A 22,248-nucleotide genomic window follows, 5' to 3' on the forward strand; every position below is an offset into this window, starting at 1 on the left:
CCTCGGTGTTTCCCACAACCTCTAGCTAACTGGCGTTGTCCTCTTTTGACCTCACTCTTCCATCCTGAGGGCAGAGAGGTTGGGTAAAGGAAAGTGAGGTTTAAACAAGAAGATGCGGGGAGCGGAATTTTAGAGGGATCTGGGCAAGGGAAAAGAGTTTCAGGAATACGGTTGAAGTAGGGATGCCACTGGAGATTGACAAAAATTGGGGGCTGACTTTTAGAGGGGCTATGCGAGGAAGTTAGAAGCTGGGTTATGACGGGTTTCTGGGGACTCTGCAAAAGGCAGTCCTAGAATTCTAGTGCTAGTGTTGCAAGCCCTTAGCTCTAAGGATCCCAACTCCCTTTGAAAAAAGCGGGATGCCCAGAAGTAAGGGGTTGTTAAGTCAGTCTGCCCCCTGGTGGAATGCAGTGAAAATTTAAATTAATTATAATACCGAATCAGCCCCACCCCACCCCAACACACACATAGCCCACCTAGACACACTGTAGGGCTTCAGCCCGAACAGTCTGGGACAAGATGTGTGATTTCCCTGACCAAATAGCTCAGGAAGACAGAAATTGGGGCTAAAAACATCATTCTTCACATGGATATTTTGATATGGCCCTCTTAAGGTGCAGTACTCCTGATACCTCACTGAATAGGCTGTGAATGTGTAGTCTTGGCAAGCAGGAGGTGAACTATGAAGAGCAGAGCGTGGCTGTAAGGAAACAAGTTTAGGCCGAGAGAGCGTGGTGGCTCACGCCTGTAATCCTAGCACTCTGGGAGGCCCAGGCGGGCGGAATGCTCAAGGTCAGGAGTTCGAAACCACCCAGAGCAAGAGCGAAACCACCCAGAGCAAGAGCGAGACCGACCATCTCTACTATAAATAGAAAGAAATTAATTGGCCAACTAATACATATAGAAAAAATTAGCCGGGCACGGTGGCGCATGCCTGTAGTCCCAGCTACTCGGGAGGCTGAGGCAGGAGGATTGCTTGAGCCCAGGAGTTTGAGGTTGCTGTGAGCTAGGCTGACGCCACGGCACTCACTCTAGCCTGGGCAACAAAGTGAGACTCTGTCTCAAAAAGAAAAGAAAAGAAAAGAAACAAGTTTATCTCTGCCTTTGGAAAAAAATTATTCAAAGTATCTGCTTTTCTAACAATGGGTCAGTAGAATTGTCCTTATATAAGGATGTGCACTGATCGTGAAAAGGTATCTCTGAACACTTCACATATCCTTGTCACATTCTGTGTCCATATTTATCCCTTCAGAAACACAACTATTCACTCTCCTTTTGTTCATTCTCTCACCTCTCATTATTTCTTCAAGCTGTATCACAAACTTGTCTTCTCACTGACCAAACCACATCTCATCAGTTCTTTAAATTACTCTTCAATTTTCATGGGGTATGCTGATAGAAATCCATCAGTTCTTTCACTTTTTATCTTATTTTGCCTCGATCTAAACCTTTCATCCACAGCAATATATTAATATTATTCTTAGCCAACCCTCTGAACTGTACCCATGCTGGAATATACCTGCTTTAAGTGGACCCTTATAGTACTCTCTCCTTAGCGCCCAAAGCCTCAGCAACAATGCCTTTCCCCCTCACTTATGCCAGGCACATTCTGGCCTTGGATTTTGTATTAATAGTCTTTTTCCTCAGCCTAGAATGCTCTTCTCTCAGATATATGCATGGCTGGATCCTAGTATTTCAGATTTCAGCTAAATGTCACTTCCTCAGAGGTTTCTCTGGCCCATCAGTATCGTGTTGGAATCAGTTCTTATTGACTTAGGAAAGATTGTGCACATTCCTTACCAATTTATGTTCAATGATGTCACTTTGGTAGTCTGAAATTAGCCATTGTGTGAGCATTTACATCACTGCAATTAACAAGGACTACAAATCAAAGCTTTTCTTGGTTCTTAAACCTTTGCCTAGAACTCACACTCCTTGTCTTACCCCTTTCCTTTGTAATTAACCAGGCACCCAAATGCCATCTGGGTCATCTTTGTCCTTCCTTTATGACAAATGGACATTATAAACCTCTTTGGTCATTATTAGAAGATGATGCTTTGGTCTTCATCCTTCCTTTCTTTTCATATTCTGGCAAGGGTGTCAATGTGGGGAAAATAATTGGAGAATGAAAACTGGCAAAACCTTATTGGAAGTCCATTTGGTAGTACCTCGGTGTATATACCCTTCGTTCAACAATTCAATTTTTTTCAACAATTCAATTTTAGAGATTTTCCTACAAATATAGTCATACAGGTGCAAGAGAATTTGTCTATATATTTGTTATCATATTTACATCTTTCTTTCTTTTTGAGACAGAGTCTCACTTTGTTGCCTTGGCTAGAGTGCCATGGCATCAGCCTTGCTCACAGCAACCTCAAACTCCTGGGCTCAAGCGATCCTCCTGCCTCAGTCTCCTGAGTGGCTGGGACTACAAGCGTGAACCACCATGCCCGGCTAATTTTTTCTTTTTTTGGTAGAGACGGGGTCTAGGTCTTGCTCAGGCTGGTCTCAAACTCCTGAGCTAAAACGATCCTCTTCCTGCTTTGGCCTCCCAGAGTGCTAGGATGTGAGCCACTTCACCTTGCCCATATTTACATCTTTATTTATTTGCGAATTGAGTAGCCTCCTGAACCAGAATAGGTTCAGAGAGACTCTGAGCATCTTTTTTGTTGTTGTAGTTGTTGGTGTTCCCTTATGTGTTCCTATGGAATTCTGAGCATCTTTATACGGATGTGTGGATGTACATGTATACATACATATGTAAAGATGTGTGTAGCTGCGTAAATACGTATTCTGTTAACCTTGGACAACTTATTTAACTTCTCCAGGTATCAATATAACAATCTGTAAAACGTGGATAATAATAGTATCACCCTCATAGAGTTGCTGTGAAGATTAATTAACATATGTAAAGAAGTCAGAATAGTACGCTCAGTAAGCACTGTGTGTTTAATTATAATTATTATTCAGAGGGAAAGGATTGTTTTAATCTTTTTTTTTTCTTTGAGACAGAGTCTCACTCTGTTGCCCAGACTAGAGTGCTGAGGCGTTAGCCTGGCTCATCACAGCAACCTCAAACTCCTGGGCTGATCCTCCTGCCTTAGCTTCCAGGACAGCTGGGACTACATGGAGCACTACCACGTCCCGCTAATTTTTCCTATTTTTAGTGGCCCGACTAATTTTTTTCTATTTTTAGTAGAGACGGGTTCTCGCTCTTGCTCAGGCTGGCCTTGAACTCCTCAGCTCTAGCAATCCTCCAGCCTCAGCCTCCCAGAGTGCTAGGATTACAGGCGTGAGCCACCGCGCCCGGCCTTTTTTAAAAAAATTTACACCACATATCTCCTGGAACAAAATAAATTTTAACAGTGGTAAACCCTAGGAGTAGGTTAGGGTTGGGGAAAATATGAAGAGCGCTTTTTTTTATATTTACATCTTGAATTGTTAGATATGGATAAATTAAGCCAATAGCAAAATAGTTAAGATTGTGGGTAACTGAAAAATAGTAAGGAAGTCTCAGATATGGCTCGTTCTCCCTGTTGTTTTCCTCAACTGTTCCTATTAGGCTTCAACTATCAAGTGTGGCCCCTAATTTTTAAAGCGTCTGTTTATCCCTCGGATAGTGATCAAACCCCACCTCAAGATAGCAATCTATCCCTCTCAACATGGCGACACACCTGTGTCATAACTATCATTTGCAGACCTTCCGAAAATGGCAGCTCCCTTCCCGCCCCACTGCAGGACTGACAGCAGGACCTTCCCAATATGGCTGCACAAGACTTGTGCGTCATTTCCTGTAAGTTGACGGATATAAGGAGCAGGATTTCCGCTTTCGCCCCTTTCCGGCGGTGACGGCCTTCCCACGAGAACATGCCTGTGAGTTCCTTGGTCCAGGTTTCGGCGGAGATCTCGCTCTTCTGTCCGCAGGCTCCCCTCGCGCTGATTTCGGATCGTAGAGGGTCCTCATTTACCCTCTGCACTTCTTAGGACATTAACTCCAGGGACCGCAGCGGCCCACGGGCCACCCGCATAGACGGGAGCGGAGAGGAGATAAGATGGCGGCCCAGCTGCGCAGACACCAGGGGCTGCGAGGGGCGAGCTCTCCCCGGTGTGTGACAGTGGGGGCTGTTTTCAGTCATTTCATTTTCGCCATTGGTTTCTAAATCTTTGCATTTTTGCTCCTCTTAGCTCGCAAAGGATCTCCTTCATCCCTCTCCAGAAGAGGAGAAGAGGAAACACAAGAAGAAGCGCCTGGTGCAGAGCCCAAATTCCTACTTCATGGATGTGAAATGCCCAGGTAAGAAGATGGCTTGCTGTGATGGAGAAAGCACTGGACTTCAACAGTTGGAAGAAGTTGTAGCGTGAGTTGTGTCATATCCTTGAAACAGCCCAGCAGCTTCAGTGTCTTAGTTTGTAAAACGGAGTCTCCAGTACTGTCCCTGATTTTCTTAAAATTCAGATGTACTAGGTTGGCAAAGTTTTGGATTTTAGAAGTGATTCAGTTCAGAGTGATCTCCCATCAAAATTCTATATACAAACTTCCTTTGCTGTAGGAAACTAATGGATGAGATGATGAGTTGGGCTTAAATGAAGGAAAGATAACTGGGGTGATCATGGGGAGAGTGTTAACTATTTCTTGGTGGTTTATTTTTTCAGGATGCTACAAAATCACCACTGTGTTTAGCCATGCACAAACAGTAGTTTTGTGTGTTGGTTGCTCTACTGTCCTCTGCCAGCCTACAGGAGGAAAAGCAAGGCTTACAGAAGGTAAATGGTTTAACTAATATTATAATTTGGAGTTTGAATCTCCTCCCCCAAATAAAACTTCTTATAGGCTTTGAATCTTACAGTGAGAGGGATCATGTGCAATGTTAATTTTCAGACTGTCTTGTAAAGACAGTTGAATTCAGTAGTTTCCTTTTTTAAAAAGCAGTTATTACCAGAAACCATGTATTTATAAAGCAGTATGTCTAAAACTGGGATGGGTGGGTGATAAAAGCGCTTTATATGGGCTGAAGTGACTAAAGTGATATAAATGCTTAGGTAGCTAAGGGGGTTGAGAAAAGTAAAGATGCAGATTTCTGAGGGTTGATCACTAGACACCTGCTTGTTTTGTGGGAGTGGGGAGGGTACTTAGGCTAATGTCAGCTAATCTCTAACTTTTTCTTCCAGGATGTTCCTTCAGAAGGAAGCAGCACTAAGTATCCTGCTTGAATGAATGGGAAGTCATCCCAATAAACTAAACACATTTTGGATATATCCTGTTTGTTGTCTTGTTTAACTGCTAGGAAGTTCCTGCCTCAAGTATTCAGGGGCAACCAGAAGAGTGGAATACTAGAGTCATTTGGGGCAAGTAAGTGACCAAATACTTAAAAATCTATTTGGAACATTTTTACCCACCTGGGCGCATTGGGTAAATCTTAAAAGAGTTTGATTTTTAAAAATTGGCATACTACATAAATCAGATTTTCATTTTGATGTTTTTTTAGAGTTAAGAAGTGACAGTGAATCTTTACAACACAATCCAATACACCACTTTAATTTAAAAAAAAAAAAAAACAACTTAGGATCCTTTATTTACAGTTCTCCAAAGCCTTGTTTGGAGGCTTAGTATAGAGATTGCTGCTTATCTTCCTTTTCCAGAGCTACAAATCTCCATTCTCCTAAAGTTACAGGGGACTTGTCCAAGTGTAGGTTAGTGCCTTATACTCCATAACCAATGTTGTAGCCGACTCTGGGCCACTGGGGCTTGTGGACTCATGAAGGAAGGAGGAGAATATGTGGAAGTATAAGAACCTAGAAGGGGGGAAGGAAGATGAAGAGTTTAGTGAATTAAATTGTGTATATCTTCAAAAATGAGGACAGTGGTTCTTTACCTGCCTGTGGTGTTCCTGGAGTTGGTACATACACAACTGGAACAGTCTGTATCTTGTTTAAGAATGCATTGTATGCTGGAAAAAGGACAAGGGAGATGTTAAATAAAAAGGCATCTGGTTACTGTTGGAGGAAGGCCTTAAAGGGCAAAGTAAACTGTAAAATGATACTTAATATTTCTGTGAAAGCAGTAATGCTTCAGATTAATAGTAATACATAATTATAGGAAATTTTTATTTGGCCCATTATGGAGGTATTTTCATTCAACTTTTGGCTCAAAGATGGAAATGGCAGATGTGTACAGTGGTGATATACTTATTACTTGAATCATCCCTAGTTATGAATTTCAGCAAAAGTAGATGTTACATTAAGATTGAGCAGTGGTCCCTACTTCTTCTGAGTGGTGTGTCATAGCCACAGTTTATTGCTTCTTGGTAGTAGGAAGTTGAGGAGGACCTTTAGTCCACTGTGTGACTAGGGTTAGGGCAGCTAACTCAGTTTCACCCACTTGCCACAAATGATATGTGATAAACAGCTAATTTTCATTCTCATATAGTTTATGAAATGAAATGAAGGCAGTTTCTAAATGAGAGTCCATGGTACTGAATAGGAGGACTCCTTACCTAGAAAGATGAAAGCTGTTGATGCCAATACTACAAAGAGAGTAAAGAGGAGGATCTGGTAAGAACCAATGAATTGCTTGAAGATGCTTGAATCTTCACACTGATCTATGCATTGGCCACAACAAAACAAGATAATAGTTACTTAACACCATCCAGGGCAGATAACACATTTAAAGACATGTATAGTCAAAAGAGAAGTACTCAAAACCCAGCCATTACTGGAAAGAAGATGGTTTCAAGTGTGAACTATACTTGACTCCTTCACCTTTTTTGGCTTCTTTCTCCAGGATAATAGAGTTCTCTGATTCTTGAGTCTTTTATTTATTCCTCTCAGATTACAAAAGATGCTTCAAATTCTCTGCTACCTTAAAATTCCAGTTACCTTTTCTGTTCACTTTAACCCCTGGTGACATGCCTTCCATTTACAATTCTAATTTCTCTAACCTAAAACATTTGTTTAGATCACCATTGATTTATTAAACCCAGTACCTGTGGGTCCTACTCAGGATATCGTTTCTAGGGAACTTTCTGACTTGTACATAACCTGATCAATAAAACTTTATAGACTTGTCTTTGAAGCATATTTGGAATCCGCATTTGGTAATTTCAAATTCTTCAGTGTCTAGAAATGAACTTCCCCCTTGAACTGCCTGAAATTCAGGCCTTCCCATATAAATTGGTTACCAGGTGCTCATACCTAGTTGCTATTCTGCATCCCTAGCTAGCCTACATCTAGATTCCTGACCTTACCTTTCAGCCATTCTCTCATTCACTATTTGTGAACTACTTCACTCAGCAATAATTTGAGGCTGCACACTAAAAACTAATCCTTCATCAGGTCCCACTGTTTAAAGCTTTTGGCTTTCCAGTGCCTATGGGACCATAGTCCAAATAAAATTAGAAGCCATATTAATTAGCTGGGAATGGGAGTCATGTCATGCACCTGAAAGCACTTGCCAGCTACTCAGGAGGATTGCTTGAACCCGGGAGCACAATAGGTGAGCTATGATCATGCCACTGCACTCTGGCCTGGGTGATAGCATCTCAGAAAAAAGAATGGAAATGCTAACTTGCAGTTAGAGGTTAATTGAAAATGAAGATGCAGGGTTTTTTTCCCATTCAGGATCATAGACATCTTGAATTCTGTCTATGGACCTATAGATCTATGGACTCTGAGATTTAAAAACTGCTCTACTAGAAAGCACAGATTGACGAACAGATTGGTGTTCTAGTAGTATTTCTAGCAGTAGGGAATCTAGAGAGCATCTCGATTTCCTCAGCTCTTACATAGGGAAAAGCACCTACTTCCTAGAGTAAGAGAGTTAAAACAAAATGCATATAAATGTGCTTAGGATATTTTTCAGTACATACCAGGTGTTAACAAAACAACAGAAAACTTTACCATTAGGAAATGTGCTAGGATGTAACCTAGTTCACTCCCAATAATTAAGAGAAGCACTGTTTCCCTTGAGGGGTGGGGAAGTGGATATGACCAATGTAAGTATGGTTCTCTAGCTTTCCCAACACCTTTCTATAACTATGTTCCCATTCCATCCAAACTTGGCATCATTTCTAAACTAGGCTCTGGTGTTTACCAACATTTGCCCCTTGCCTGATGTGAAAAGATCTAAATACTTTCTAAGAAAACAACATTTAAAATAGGGTAAATAGTATACTTAAAGCTGACAAACTTCATGTTAAACTGATGTAACTTTTTTTTTAAAGACCAGTCAAGTTCAGTAGTGCAGGGGCTGGGGAGTAGGGCAGGGGGAAAGAGTAGAACAAGGAGCTCAATCTAACTGAACAACAATTGAGAGAACGACCACCTTCATACTAGCCTATTGTTAATATGTGTTAAGTATAAAATTTTGCTCTAGCATTAAGAAAGCTACCTAAAGGTTATATTTTGGGTAAGTTTGGAAGATAAGATCCATGCCCCAGCTAGTTTGAGTAATCTTGGTCAAGTGGCTAAATGTTTTCCATTAAATTGTGTATGGGAATACATTCCACAACCCTTGGGGATGCCTGAAACCTCAGATAGTATTGAACCCTATAAACATGTTTTTTTCCCCTACTAAGTTGAGAATTTTCACCTTTTCACTTCTCATTGGCACATGTGAATAGTCAGCATCACTGCTCTTGTGTTTTGGGGCTATTTTTAAGTAAAATAAGGGTGACTTGTACACAAGCACTATAGGTTAGCAGTTGATTAGATATCCAAGACTGCTACTAAGTGATTAAAACGCTGGTAGCTGTGTGGATACTCCGTTGGACAAAGGAATGAATCATGTGGAGGGGCAGGAACAGAACAGTGTGACATTTTATCATGCTACTTCAGAGCAGCATGTAATTTAAAACTTACTTGTTTACTTTTTTGAGACAGAGTCTCACTCTTGCTCTGTTGAGTGCTATGGCATCAGCCTAGCTCACAGCAACCTCAAACTCCTGGGCTCAAGCAAACTTTCTGCCTCAGCCTCCCGAGTAGCTGGGACTACAGGCATGTGCCACCATGCTTGGCTAATTTTTTATATATATATTTAGCTGTCCAGCTAATTTCTTTCTAATTTTTTTTTTTTTAGTAGAGACAGGGTCTAGCTCTTGCTCAGGCTTGTCTCCAACTCCTGAGCTCAAACGATCCACCCGCCTCGGCCTCCCAGAGTGCTAGGATTAATATTTTCAGGCCACAGTTGACCCATGCATGAGTAAGTGAAACCTCAGAAGGCAAAGATGCAGATGAAGGGGGCCTACTGTAATATATTCTGTCTTCTTTCCCCCTCTAGATTAAAAATAGGGGCCTCCAGTGCTCACCTGCATCTGAATTATCCTTCATAACTCTCACTACCACTGCCTCACTTTGACTGGTGAGCACACAGGAAATATTGATGAAAACGGGTGATGCCATCTGCTGGAAGGAAGTGAAGTTGACTACTCTTACAGGGTAGATGGCCAGGCTGGGAGTGAGGGGAGAGTGCCTACGGCCAGAGACCACTAGAAGTGGAGAGCTGGAGAAGACCTTGGAGAAGAAATAAAAAAAAAAACAAAAACTCTTATTTGAAAGATGAAAAATCAGTTTTGTATCAATCTCAAACATATAAACTGTTAAGAATTGTCAAGGTTTGGATTTCACCAACCCTTAGATATGTTGAAGGGTAAGGGAAGAAAATGAGCTGTGAGATAAAATAGGCCTCAAAAAAGTTTTAAACCAGAATTCTAAAGATCATTTTAAAGAAAGCACTGGTGTTATCTTCCATATTGACAAAGCTCATGACATAGATTTTAGACTCTGGAAGCCCGGTTGGCATTATGAAGGGGACAAATTTAATGCATTAAAAATTTAGGAATTTCCTGTGGTGATTTATATCAAGTCACTCAGTAACTTCCTTTACCCTTGGAATGAGAATGAAAAATATCTTTTCAAATCTCCTGTTCTTTTTTTGATGCAGTCTTTAACATACCTCTAGCTTCTCAAGAACTCTATCCACTCCCATTACTCTTATCTCACTGATGTCTTGTTTCTGGCTAAGAACCAGTTCTGACTGGTTAATATAAAAGGCTGGGATGAAAGGAATGAGGATTCTTTGCATTCCATTCTTGCTGCGTTCACTGACCAGTGTGGCCCACCCATATACTGAGGTGTCAGCCATGCTGAGGGCCTGGAGCAGCTCCTCTGACTGCTGTCGAACCTTGATTAGGCAGACATAAATACCTGAAAAAAAGGGAAAAACTGAGCAGAAGGTTCAGAAGTTCCATTGAGGCAACTGAATCGGGATAGGAAGGAAAAACTGACATGCAAATACAGTAAAAGGAAATGAATTCTGGATCATACCTGTAATCCTAGCACTCTGGGAGGCCGATGAGGGAGGATCGCTCAAGGTCAGGAGTTTGAAACCAGCCTGAGCAAGAGTGAGGCCCCGTTTCTACTAAAAATACAAAGAAATTAATTGGCCAACTAAAAATACATAGAAAAAATTAGCCAGGCATAGTGGCACATGCCTGTAGTCCCAGCTACTTGGGAGGCTGAGGCAGAAGGATCACTTGAGCCCAGGAGTTTGAGGTTGCTGTGAGCTAGGCTGACACGATGGCACTCAAGCCTGGGCAACAAAGTGAGACTATGTCTCAAAAAAAAAAAACGAGAATTCAGTTTTGAGTATTCAGTATCAGCATACTATTGGCAAGTATGGGGAGATACCCCCAAAAAGAAAATAGTCCCATGGAATCCACAACTGAACTTGTTGCCTAAGAACACCATTCTTACTCAGCATGTTAGGAAGTATTAAATAATATAGCATAAGCAGGGTAATTAAGAACTGAAGACATAAAATGAAGTTGTATTGGTGAAATCAGGAAAGGGTTTGAGAGAGAAAGACAAGCTTTGAGCATGGTTTAATCACTTCTCTATCAAACCACCTCTTTTTTTTTTTTATTTGAGTCAGAGTCTCACTCTGTTGCCCAGGCTAGAGTGAGTGCCATGGTATCAGCGTAGTTCACAGCAACCTCAAACTCCTGGGCTCAAGCAATCCTACTGCCTCAACCTCCCGAGTAGCGGGGACTACAGGCACGTGCCACCATGCCTGGCTAATTTTTTCTATATATTTTTAGGTGGCCAATTAATTTCTTTCTATTTTTAGTAGAGACTGGGACTTGCTCTTGCTCAGGCTGGTTTCGAACTCCTGACCTTAAGCGATCCTCCCGGCTCAGGCCCCCAGAGTGCTAGGATTACAGGCATGAGCCACTGCGCCTGGCCTCAAACCGCCTCTTGATGTCATTTCTGTGAATGGTATTGTTTTTCTTTTTTTTTGTAGACAGAATCTCACTTTGTTGCCCAGGCTAGAGTGAGTGCCGTGGCATCAGCCTAGCAGCTCACAGCAACCTCAAACTCCTGGGCTCAAGCAATCCTCCCGAGTAGCTGGGACTATAGGCATGTGCCACCATGCCTGGCTAATTTTTTCTATTTTTTTTTTTTAATTTTTATTTATTTATTTTTTGATACAGAGTCTCACTTTGTTGCCCAGGCTAGAGTGAGTGCCGTGGTGTCGGCCTAGCTCACAGCAACCTCAATCTCCTGGGCTCAAACTATCCTACTGCCTCAGCCTCCCGAGTAGCTGGGATTACAGGCATGTGCTACCATGCCCAGTTAATTTTTTGTATATATATTTTTAGTTGGTTTTAATTGCTTTCTATTTTTGGTAGAGATGGGGTCTTGCTCAGGCTGGTTTCGAACTCTTGACCTCGAGTGATCTGCCTGCCTTGGCCTCCCAGAGTGCTAGGATTACAGTTGTGAGCCACCATGCCCGGCCTAATTTTTTCTATATATATTAGTTGGCCAATTAATTTCTTTCTATTTGTAGTAGAGACAGGGTCTCACTCTTGCACAGGCTGGTTTCTAACTCCTGACCTGGAGCGACCCACCTGCCTGGGCCTCCCAGAGTGCTAGGATTACAGGCAGGCGTGAGCCTCCGCACCCGGCCAATGGTATTGTTTTTCTAGTTACCCATGTTCAATCCTCAGCTGTGTTAACATCCTTTCCTTCACCTATATATCCATTCACTCTCCAAATCTTGCTAAACTCGGCCTTTAAAATGTCTTTGACATTTGCCCCCTCTATTATTTCTTTATTACTCTGGTCTAGACGCTCATCCATTCATGCTTGGGTTATTGCAATGGCCTCTTCACTAGTCTCCTTGCCTATTTCTCTTTCTTATTCATTCTGTATGCTCACACTAGATCCTTAACCCTTTGCACTGGGATGTTGAGTGTGACTCGACATGGTTAACATTGGTAGCAGCAAGAGCAAAAAGCAAACGAGTGCAAAGGGTTAAAAACTGCTTTCTTCTTATCTTTGAAAAAAACTTCTCCAGAGCTCTAAACTACCTGGAATGTCCTGTTGTTTTCATATCTATCTTACTCCTAGTCGTACTTCTAAGGTCATTTGCTCTGTAAAACCTTACCTTGTCATCTAGGTTTGGTATAGACACTCCTTTGTTTCTGCTTTCCTAGCATGCCATCTATATCTCTATTCTGTAACTAATCATTCTGTGCAGTAACAGTAAAAGTTCAAAGCTTTACTTCTCTTTGTAACTCCAGTTCCTCTCCCTGTACCAGGTATTATGGTTGGTGCTCAACAGTTTGCTGAATGAACCTTCTTTCAGTGATTGCTCATTAACCATACCATTTAAACTGCCTGGCCTAGGGTTACGGGCTCCCATGATGTAGCACTACCCTATTACATTTGAATGAATCCTCTCATTTTAGATCAGTTGATTTATATAAAGCCATCCCAACATCATTGCTTATTTCTACTTCCTCTTGTTAATGCTATTTTACCTTGGAATATCCTTTAGTTCAACAACAAACATTTAAACCCTGTGCTGGGAATAAAAGGTAAAAGAGACACAATCCAGACTCTCACAGAAATAATGGGGACTAACAAAGTTTTTTTTTGTTTTGTTTTGTTTTTGAGACAGAGTTTCACTCTGTTGCCTGGGCTAGAGTGCTATGGCATCAGCCTAGCTCATAGCAACTTCAGACTCCAGGTCTCAAGCAATCCTTCTGCCTCAGCCTCCTGAGTAGCTGGGACTATAGGCATGTGCCACCATGCCCGGCTAATTTTTTCTATATATTTTTAGTTGTCTAGCTAATTTCTTTCTATTTTTAGTAGACATGGGGTCTCACTCTTGCTCAGGCTTGTCCTAAACTCCTGAGCTCAAACGATCCACCCAACTGAGCCTCCCAGAGTGCTAGGATTACAGGCGTGAGCCACCATGCCCAGCCAACAAAGTTTTAAGAAAATAGTCATAAAAGAAAAGCACAGAGTATTCTAGGAGATGTGTTAAAAGTTTGTTGAATGGATTGAACAACAACGTTGATTGAGAAAATGGAAGGTATAAATGCAGTCCAATAAGTGTGGGACAATTCTACAGATAGGAAAAAAGAAGGGGAAAACCAGATTCAACTGGTAAAACCTACCTTTCTCCATGCTGAAATTGGAATAGACATGAAAGACTTTACTTGCTGGAATGTCCAGCAAAGTATTACTGAACTGTACATGGCACAGCATAAGAGTCTCTGGAAGAAGTTCATTTTTAATGGCCAAGGCCTGATTCGGGGTACAGGATCCTAATAAGCAGAAAAGAGGTAAATAACATCTGTCACTAACAAGAATTTGTAAAAGGAGAGACCATTATATGGAGGCAATCTGGTATCATAAAACAACATAAGGCCGGGCGCAGTGGCTCATGCCTGTAATCCTAACACTCTGGAAGGCTGAGGCGGGAGGATCGCTCGAGGTCAGGAGTTTGAGACCAGCCTGAGCAAGAGTGAGACCCTGTCTCTACTAAAAAGTAGAAATTAGCTGGACAAATAAACATATAGAAAAAATTTAGCTGGGCATGGTGGCATATGCCTGTAGTCCCAGCTACTCGGGAGGCTGAGGCAGTCGGATTGCCTGAGCCCAGGAGTCTGAGGTTGCTGTGAGCTAGGCTGACTCCACGGCACTCTGGCCTGGGCAACAGAGTGGGACTCTGTCTCAAACAAACAAAAAAAAGAGAGAGAGAGAATCAGGTCGAGCTCATTTGCCCAGCTCTTTTGCAATCAAGGTGAAAGAAAAGTGTTAAACTCTTTGCACTCGGATGTCGAGTGTGACTTGACATGGTTAGCAAAAATTAAGGAGATTAAAATCACTCTTTGAATGTGTCAATAATTTGAAATATAAAAAAATCCAAATAAATACGTTTGTATGAAAAGAAACTCCAGTTTTTTATTCTACTGCCGTGCTTTGTAAAATCTGGGGTATTTAAAAACTTAAATCCCGAGTAGAATAAAGGAATTGAGAAAAAAGCAAGTGAGTGCAAAGGGTTAAGACCCTTGCCTCTGCTAGTTTGTGAACGACCACCGCATTATCTATATCATACGTAGATGGTGTCCTTTTTCAAACACTTTTGGAATTCATTAGTGGGCATAAGATTACAGGGAAATTGGACAGCTATTAAAAATAAAGTGCTACAGTTGGGAAATAGATTTTAGGTTTACAAAGGTTTATTTGGGGGCAGGTAGTTTAAGTCTTGGAAAGTTTATTTGAGGGGAGGAGAGAGACTAGGTCTCACTCCATCACCCAGGCTGGAGTGCTTTGGCACGATTGTAGCTTACTGCAGCCTCAAACTCTTCCTGCCTCAGCCGCCTGACTAGCTGGGACCACAGGCATGAGCCACCATGTCCGGCCAAGGAAGGCTTGTTTGTTTTTTTTTTTTCCTGAGACAAAGTCTCACTTTGTTGCCCAGGCTAGAGTGAGTGCCATGGCGTCAGCCTGGCTCACAGCAACCTCATTCTCCGGGGCTCAGCGATCCTACTGCCTCAGCCTCCCGAGTAGCTGGGACTACAGGCATGCGCCACCATGCCCGGCTAATTTTTTGTATATATATTTTTAGTTGGTCAATTAATTTCTTTCTATTTTTGGTAGAGACGGGGTCTCGTTCAGGCTGGTTTCGAACTCCTGACCTTGAGCAATCCGCCCGCCTCGGCCTCCCAAAGTGCTAGGATTACAGGCGTGAGCCACCACGCCCGGCCGGAAGGCTTGTTTTCAAGCCAAAAAACCCTAGAACTTCATCACACGTGGTGCCTTAACAGGAGCTACATGGCCATCAAGAAATGGACTGATGCCATCATTGAATCAGTTGCAATTAGTGGCTTTGTTGATTGAATAGGATTTGGTGTTCTATTAACAAGATTTGCCCCTGTACAGTTCTCAGTCGTTTCAGTTTGCTGAAGCTCTTTCTCAATTGCCTGCAGTCCAGTGACCATTCACATGTTCGGGATACTATCAGCAAAGGGACTGATGCATGAGGTTTCTCAATGAAATAAGTTGTAGTTTTAGAAAGATTCTAGGGAAATAAAATTGTAATTTGTTTTTTAAAATTTTAAGTTGGGCCAGGCATGGTGGTTCACACCTGTAATCCTACCACTCTGGGAGGCCGAGGCGGAAGGATCGCTGAAGGTCAGGAGTTCAAGACCAGCCTGATCAAGAGCAAGAGCCCATCTCTACTAAAAATAGAAAGAAATTAGCTGGACAACTAAAAATATATAGAAAAAATTAGCTGGGCATGATGGTGCATGCCTGTAGTTCTAGCTACTCGGGAGGCTGAGGCAGAAGGATTGCTTGAGCCCAGGAGTTTGAGGTTGCTGTGAGCTAGCCTGATGCCCCAGTACTCTAGCCCAGGCAACAGAGCAAGACTGTCTGAAAAAAAAAGAAAAACATTTTAAGTTGGACAACAGTGGGCTGTCTGACTTATAAAGAAACATTTAGTACTTTTTCTCTGTAGGATAACCTGGAAAACTTTAAAGATCATTATTCTTTACTTAGTTTTACATACTTAGATTATATTTATAATAAAATTAAACAGCTAATGTGAAAAAGTATGTTGTTTTTTGTTTGTTTTGTTTTGTTTTGAGACAGAGTCTCACTGTGTTGCTTGGGCTAGAGTGCCGTGGCATCAGCCTAGCTCACAATAACCTCAAACTCCTGGGCTCAGGCGATCCTCCTGCCTCAGCCTCCCGAGTAGCTGGGACTACAGGCATGAGCCACCATGCCCAGCTAATTTTTTTCTATATATATTTTTTAGTTGGCCAATTAATTTCTAATTTTAGTAGAGACAGGGTCTCGCTCTTGCTCAGACTGGTCTCAAACTCCTGACCTTGAGCAATCCACCCGCCTTGGCCTCTCCAAGTGCTAGGATTACAGGCGTGAGCCACTGTGCCCGGCCAAAAAATATGTTAAGTACTTGACAATTGAAGGATAAAAGGCAAATAGAGTTAAAATTATGTTAAGTTTTATAGACAATAATGATATTATGGTGCTTTGTTTTGAATGTTGTCTTGGCCCCAAATACCACAAATAACCCCCCCCAAAGAAAAACACACCTGGAATTTGGTTTTATTCTTTTTTTGAAAGTGGATCTCCCTCTGTTACCTGGGCTAGAGTGCAGTGGCATCATTATAGCTCACTGGAACCTCAAACTCCTGGGCCCAAATGATTCTCCTGCCTCAACCTCCCAAGTAGTAGTTGGGACTATTTTTGTAGAGAAGTGTCTGTCTCACTCTTGCTCAGGCTGGTCTTGAACTCCTGGCCTCAAGCTATCCTCCCACCTGGGCCTCTCAAAGTGCTAGAATTATAGGAGCAAGCCACTATGCCTGGCCTGGAATTTGTGAATGAATGAAAGGGCATAGAATTTGGAGTGGGAAATATCTACCACTTCTTCCACTGACTGGTTGTTACCTCGTACAAATTACTTGCTCTTAGCCTCAGTATTCTCATCTTTAAAATGAGGCTAATAATTACTACATGATAAGATTGTTAAATGAAATAAAAAATGTAAAAATTCCTAGCATGGAATCTTGAGTCTATTAGGAGCTTCTTGTATTTGAGTTTTCTTTCCTTCCCCCTTTTTGATGGTAAATCAGGCTATTATAGAAAAAAAAAGAAACAAAAACACATAAGGCAAATTTGCTAAGTAAAAAGCATTTCAGATGTAACCTAAGCTAACAATTTTCATATCTGGGAAAGCTTTAAAAGAATTGATTACTAGGCCCTACCCTGAATTTATTAAGTCTCTGGATGGAGCCAGAGATGGAGGTTTTTTCTTTTTTCTTTTTTTTTGAGACAGAGTCTTGCTTTGTTCCCCAGGCTAGAGTGAGTGCCATGGCTTCAGCCTAGCTCACAGCAACCTCAAACTCCTGGGCTCAAGTGATCCTCCTGCCTCAGCCTCCTGAGTAGCTGGGACTACAGGCATGCACCACCATGCATGGCTAATTTTTTCTATGTATATTAGTTGGCCAATTAATTTCTTTCCATTTATAGTAGAGATGAGGTCTCACTCTTGCTCAAGCTGGTTTCCAACTCCTGACCTTGAGCAATCCGCCCGCCTCGACCTCGCAGAGTGCTAGGATTACAGGCGTGAGCCACCGCGCCTGGCCCTCAGGCTGGTTTTGAACTCCTGACCTCGAGCAATCTACCCACCTCGGCCTCCCAGAGTGCTAGGATTATAGGGGTGAGCCAACCCAGCCTGGCCAGAGATGGAGTTTTTTTAAAACTAAAAGGCAGTAGTGACTAGGTTGAGACTATTTTAAAACCTTAATCTAGTCATAATTTCTGAGGTTTTACAGATCTCTATGACTTGTCAAGATGGAATCAGTTTTGAAATAAAAAGAAAACTTGGATTATTAATCTGAAGGGACAAATGAATTGAGGGAAGATGGGAAAGATTGAAACAATCACTCAGACCAATAAAAAGATTCCTGACCTTTAAGATTGACACCATTTCTGCCAGTGGTGATGAAGAGCTTGAATACAGTTGAATTGGGGGTATTAGTGAGGTAAGTCTTGAGGTCATAACTGAGCATTAATCTTGATGATGCATTGACTACCACCTGTAAGCAAACCAAAGGAAAATCTGTACCCAAATTCTTGGAGAATCTGGTTCCCTCCCTTTCCAACCCTCATACCCTATTTAACCAAAAGCATCTGTTTCACACAAGTACAAATTGCCCTTTTAGTGATCACATATTTGAGAACCACAAAATCTGTTTACCTTTGAGAACAAAATAAAATTTTTTCAGAAGGAAGTCTTTGTCCAATATTCCCTTTGACATATCTTCCCTTTGTACGACTGAATTCCTATTAAAATGCCTTTGAAAACAATTGCAGCATTCTTTAGGAAGTTTTTTTTTTCTTTCTTTATAGTTGCATATAATTTCAACCTTTTCTCAAACACAAAGTACTTTGTTTTTCTCAAGAACATTTGTAATGTTCTACCTTATATTGTAGGTATTTTTATACTTATTAAAATTCCTCATATTAGATTCTAAGTTCTTCAACAACAAACTGACCTTAATTTATCTTTGTATAACTTGTACCACACCTTGTATATAAAACAAGTGTTTAATGATTACAATGATAGAAGATGATAATGTGACCCTTATTTCTTCTGAATATCTTCATTTTTTTTTTCTTTTCCTGTCATAAAATTCTTGAATCCTGAGCTGAATATCTTCATTTTAAATGTAATATATTGTCCATTTTCCTTACTCCTACCATAGTGGTGGTGGTGGTGTCTTTTTGTTTTGTTTTGTTTTTAATATTCAAGAACCTTAAAACTCAAATTAGTTACATTAAGAGCTCAGGGAAGGAAGGAGTTTTGTCTTTTTCAACTTTGTATTTCCAGAGGCCAGCACAATGCCTAGCACATCAAAGGCTTCAATGAGTATCTATTAGTGAATAATTAAATAAGGATTCTACAAAGTATACAAATCCAAATATAAGTAACCTTTTGACTTCCCTGTAGCATCTAATACCATAGCCCATTCTTTCCCTTGCCTTCTGTAACATTCTTTTTCTCTGCTTTTCTAGTTCCTAGTCCCTTCTTAATCTATTTTTCTAGTTTTCATGCTACATCTGTCCTTGAACCTATTACCTGCTTATGATACAATTTCTATTTGGATGTTATCCAAAGTTTCCCTCTCTACCCTTATAATCTTATGGGCTTTTTTTTTATTTTTTATTTATTTATTTTTTTGAGACAGAGTCCCACTCTGTCACCTGAACTAGAATGCCGTGGCGTCAGCCTAGGTCACAGCAACATCAAAATCCTAGGCTCAAGGGATCCTTCTGCTTCAGCCTCCCCAGTAGGTAGGACTACAGGCCCTCGCCACCACACCTGGCTAATTTTTTTTTTTTTTTTTTTTTGAGACAGAGTCTCACTTTGTTGCCCAGGCTAGAGTGAGTGCCATGGCATCAGCCTAGCTCACAGCAACCTCAAACTCCTGGGCTCAAGCAATCCTGCTGTCTCAGCCTCTCGAGTAGCTGGGACTATAGGCATGCGCCACCATGCCCAGCTAATTTTTTCTATATATATTTATATATTAGTTGGCCAATTAATTTCTTTCTATTTATAGTAGAGACGGGGTCTTGCTCTTGCTCAGGCTGGTTTCGAACTCCTGACCTCGAGCAATCCGCCCACCTGGGCCTCCCAGAGTGCTAGGATTACAGGCGTGAGCCACCGTGCCCAGCCCTGGCTAATTTTTTGTTTCTATTTTTAGTTGCCTGGCTAGTTTTTTCTCTATTTTTAGTAGAGACAGGGTCTCACTCTTGCTAAGGCTGGTCTAGAACTCCTGACCTCAAGTGAGCTTCCCACCTTGGCCTCCCAGAGTGCTAGGATTACAGGCATGAGCTGTTTTGGGTTTTTTTGAGACATAGTCTCGCTTTGTTGCCCAGGCTAGAGTGCAGTGGTGTGATCATGGGTCACTACAACTTCAAACTCCTGGGCTCAAAGCAATCTTTCTGCCTCAGCCTCCAGAGTAGCTGGGGACTATAAGTGCATACCACCATACCTGGCTAATTTTTCTATTTTTAGTAGAGATGGGGTCTTGATTTTGCTCGGGCTGGTCTCAAACTCCTGAGCTTAAGCGATCCTCCTGCCTTGGCCGCCCAGAGTGTTGGATTACAGGTGTGAGCCACCTCGCCTGGCCTATAATCTTATGTTGAAGCCACCTTGATTTATGCATTGATCTTCAAGCAAAACATGAAATGTTATTTGCCTTTGCACATCTATTTCTTTAGTCTAAAATGCCCTCTCTCCTTTTTTCTGCCAGGCAGATACCCCTAATCCTCAAGATTTAGTTTAAATGTCATATCTGGAGTGGATAAAGAAAATGTGGTCATATATATATATATATATATATATATATATATACACACACACACACACACACACACACACACACACCCCATGGAGTACTACTCAACCATAAAAGGAATGAAATAATGTCTTTTGTAGCAACTAAGATGGAACTGGAGACCATTATCCTAAGTGAAGTATCTCAGGAGTGGAAAAACAAATACTGCATGTTCTCACTTATAAGTGTGAGCTAAGCTATGGGTATATATGGTCACACAAAGTAGAATAATAGACATCAGAAACTAAGATGGGGGAGGTTGGGAGAAGGGTGAGGGGATCAAAAACTACCTATCAGGTACAATGTACACTATTCAATCAACAGGTACATTAAAAGCCCTGATCTCACCATTATACAATTCACTGGTAACAAAAAACACTCGTATCCCCTAAATCTTTAAAAAAAAAAGCACCTCCAGAAAATCTAGCCTTAATGTCTAGGCAGAATAAGTGACTTTCTTCTATATTCTAAGAGCATTTCTAACATACTGCAGTGATCACTAATGTTGTAATTATTTGTGCCATATATATAATTATGTCCCACTAGACTATGAGCTCCTTAAAAAAAAGTACCAAATGCCATGTAGGCACATATTAGGTAATTTAAAAAAATATTTTAAAAAATATGGAACACTTTATGAATTTGTGTATCATCTTTGCACAGAGGCCATGCTAATCTCTGTATCTGTGCAATTTTAGTATATGTGCTGCCGAAGTGAGCATATTGGGTAATTTAATACTTATTTTGCAGAGTTGTGAAGATCAAAAATGACAGATGGATGTAAAATAAAATTAAAAAAAAATAGATGTGAACTGCCTAGCCCATAGTAGATACTCAAAAAATGATAGCTATCACATTTGAGTAATGAAAAGAGGAACAAATAAGTACTTTGGGAAAAGAAGAAGGACATGTTACATGTATTTAAGGGGGAGACAGGCTTCATAAAACCAACCCCTTTACTTGTTCACCCATATCACCTACTCAAGGATATCACTCCAGAAATCCTCCCTACCTACTCCTACATCAAATTTTCCTTTTCTACTGAATCATTCCCAACCTGTTATTTCTCTCATCTTAAAAAAAAAACCAAAAACCCAAAACAAACATTTTTTTTTTTTTTTTTGAGACAGAGTCTCGCCTTGTTGCCCAGGCTAGACTGCAGTGGCATCAACCTAGCTCACAGCAACCTCAAACTCCTGGGCTTAAGCAACCCTACTGCCTCAGCCTCCCGAGTAGCTGGGACTACAGGCATGTGCCACTATGCCCGGCTAATTTTTTCTATATATTTTTAGTTGTCCAGCTAATTTCTTTCTATATTTAATAGAGACAGGGTCTCACTCTTGCTCAGGCTGGTCTCAACTCCTGATCTTGAGTGAGCCTCCCGCCACCTCCGCTCCCCAGAGTGCTAGGATTACAGGTGTGGGCCACTGCGCCCGGCCTTGAAACAAACTCTTAACCCCAGCTCCTTGAAGAGCTAGCTATATTCGCTGCCTCCAACTCCTCTTCTCCAGTTCTCCAAACGTTCTCTCCAGTCTCTCCATTGAAGCTACTCATCAAAGTCACCAGTCACCATATTGCAAAAACCACTGATCATTTCTCAGTTTTCAGCTTACTTAACCTATCAATAAATAGTATTTGACATGGTTGATCACTCTCTCCCTCCTTGAAATACTTTCTTCATTTGGGTTCTAGGACACCAGCGTTTCCAGGTTTTCCTCCCACTTCATAGGTTGTTTCTTTTTGTTTTGTTTTTTTGTTTTTTTTGAGACAGAGTCTCACTCTGTTGCCCCAGCTAGAGTGCTGTGGTGTCAGCCTAGCTCACAGCAACCTCAAACTCCTGGGCTCAAGCAATCCTACTACCTCAGCCTCCCATGTAGCTGGGACTACAGGCATGTGCACCATGCCTGGCTAATTTTTTCATATATTTTTAGTTGGCCAATTAATTTCTTTCTATTTTTTTAGTAGAGACGGGGTCTCACTTTTACTCAGGCTGGTGTCAAACTCCTGCCCTTGAGTGATCCACCCGCCTTAG

General features: G+C 41.4%; 2 protein-coding genes and 1 non-coding gene across 4 annotated transcripts in view; 1 reads left to right on the top strand and 2 right to left on the bottom strand.

Moving 5' to 3' along the window:
* Positions 1–3,772: 3,772 nt before the first annotated feature.
* Positions 3,773–5,254, top strand: RPS27 (ribosomal protein S27). 2 transcript variants are annotated; one of them, XM_012791278.3, is made up of 4 exons: positions 3,773–3,873; positions 4,186–4,294; positions 4,654–4,764; positions 5,170–5,254. In XM_012791278.3, the coding sequence occupies exons 1-4, from the start codon at positions 3,868–3,870 to the stop codon at positions 5,196–5,198; spliced, it is 255 nt and encodes an 84-aa protein (XP_012646732.1). In that variant the 5' UTR covers positions 3,773–3,867; the 3' UTR covers positions 5,199–5,254. The 2 variants fall into 2 exon arrangements, with proteins under 2 accessions (XP_012646732.1, XP_075856268.1); XM_076000153.1 differs by having other exon boundaries at positions 3,834–4,105.
* A 311-nt stretch (positions 5,255–5,565) lies between these two features.
* NUP210L (nucleoporin 210 like) overlaps positions 5,566–22,248 on the bottom strand; it is a 111,212-nt gene continuing 94,529 nt past the window's right edge. The window contains exons 34-40 of the mRNA XM_076000154.1: positions 17,786–17,912; positions 13,461–13,610; positions 9,950–10,200; positions 9,303–9,507; positions 6,495–6,599; positions 5,874–5,948; positions 5,566–5,793 (exon numbers count right to left, since the gene is read on the bottom strand). Coding sequence (XP_075856269.1) covers positions 5,693–5,793; positions 5,874–5,948; positions 6,495–6,599; positions 9,303–9,507; positions 9,950–10,200; positions 13,461–13,610; positions 17,786–17,912 — 1,014 coding nt within the window. The 3' untranslated portion in view covers positions 5,566–5,692. The remainder of the gene's footprint in view (positions 5,794–5,873; positions 5,949–6,494; positions 6,600–9,302; positions 9,508–9,949; positions 10,201–13,460; positions 13,611–17,785; positions 17,913–22,248) is intronic.
* LOC142869757 (U6 spliceosomal RNA) lies at positions 20,835–20,938 on the bottom strand. Its single transcript, XR_012918325.1, has one exon. It is a non-coding gene; the product is annotated as a U6 spliceosomal RNA (small nuclear RNA).

This window comes from Microcebus murinus, chromosome 2 (genome assembly GCF_040939455.1).
Source record: "Microcebus murinus isolate Inina chromosome 2, M.murinus_Inina_mat1.0, whole genome shotgun sequence".
Lineage (NCBI taxonomy): Eukaryota > Metazoa > Chordata > Mammalia > Primates > Cheirogaleidae > Microcebus > Microcebus murinus.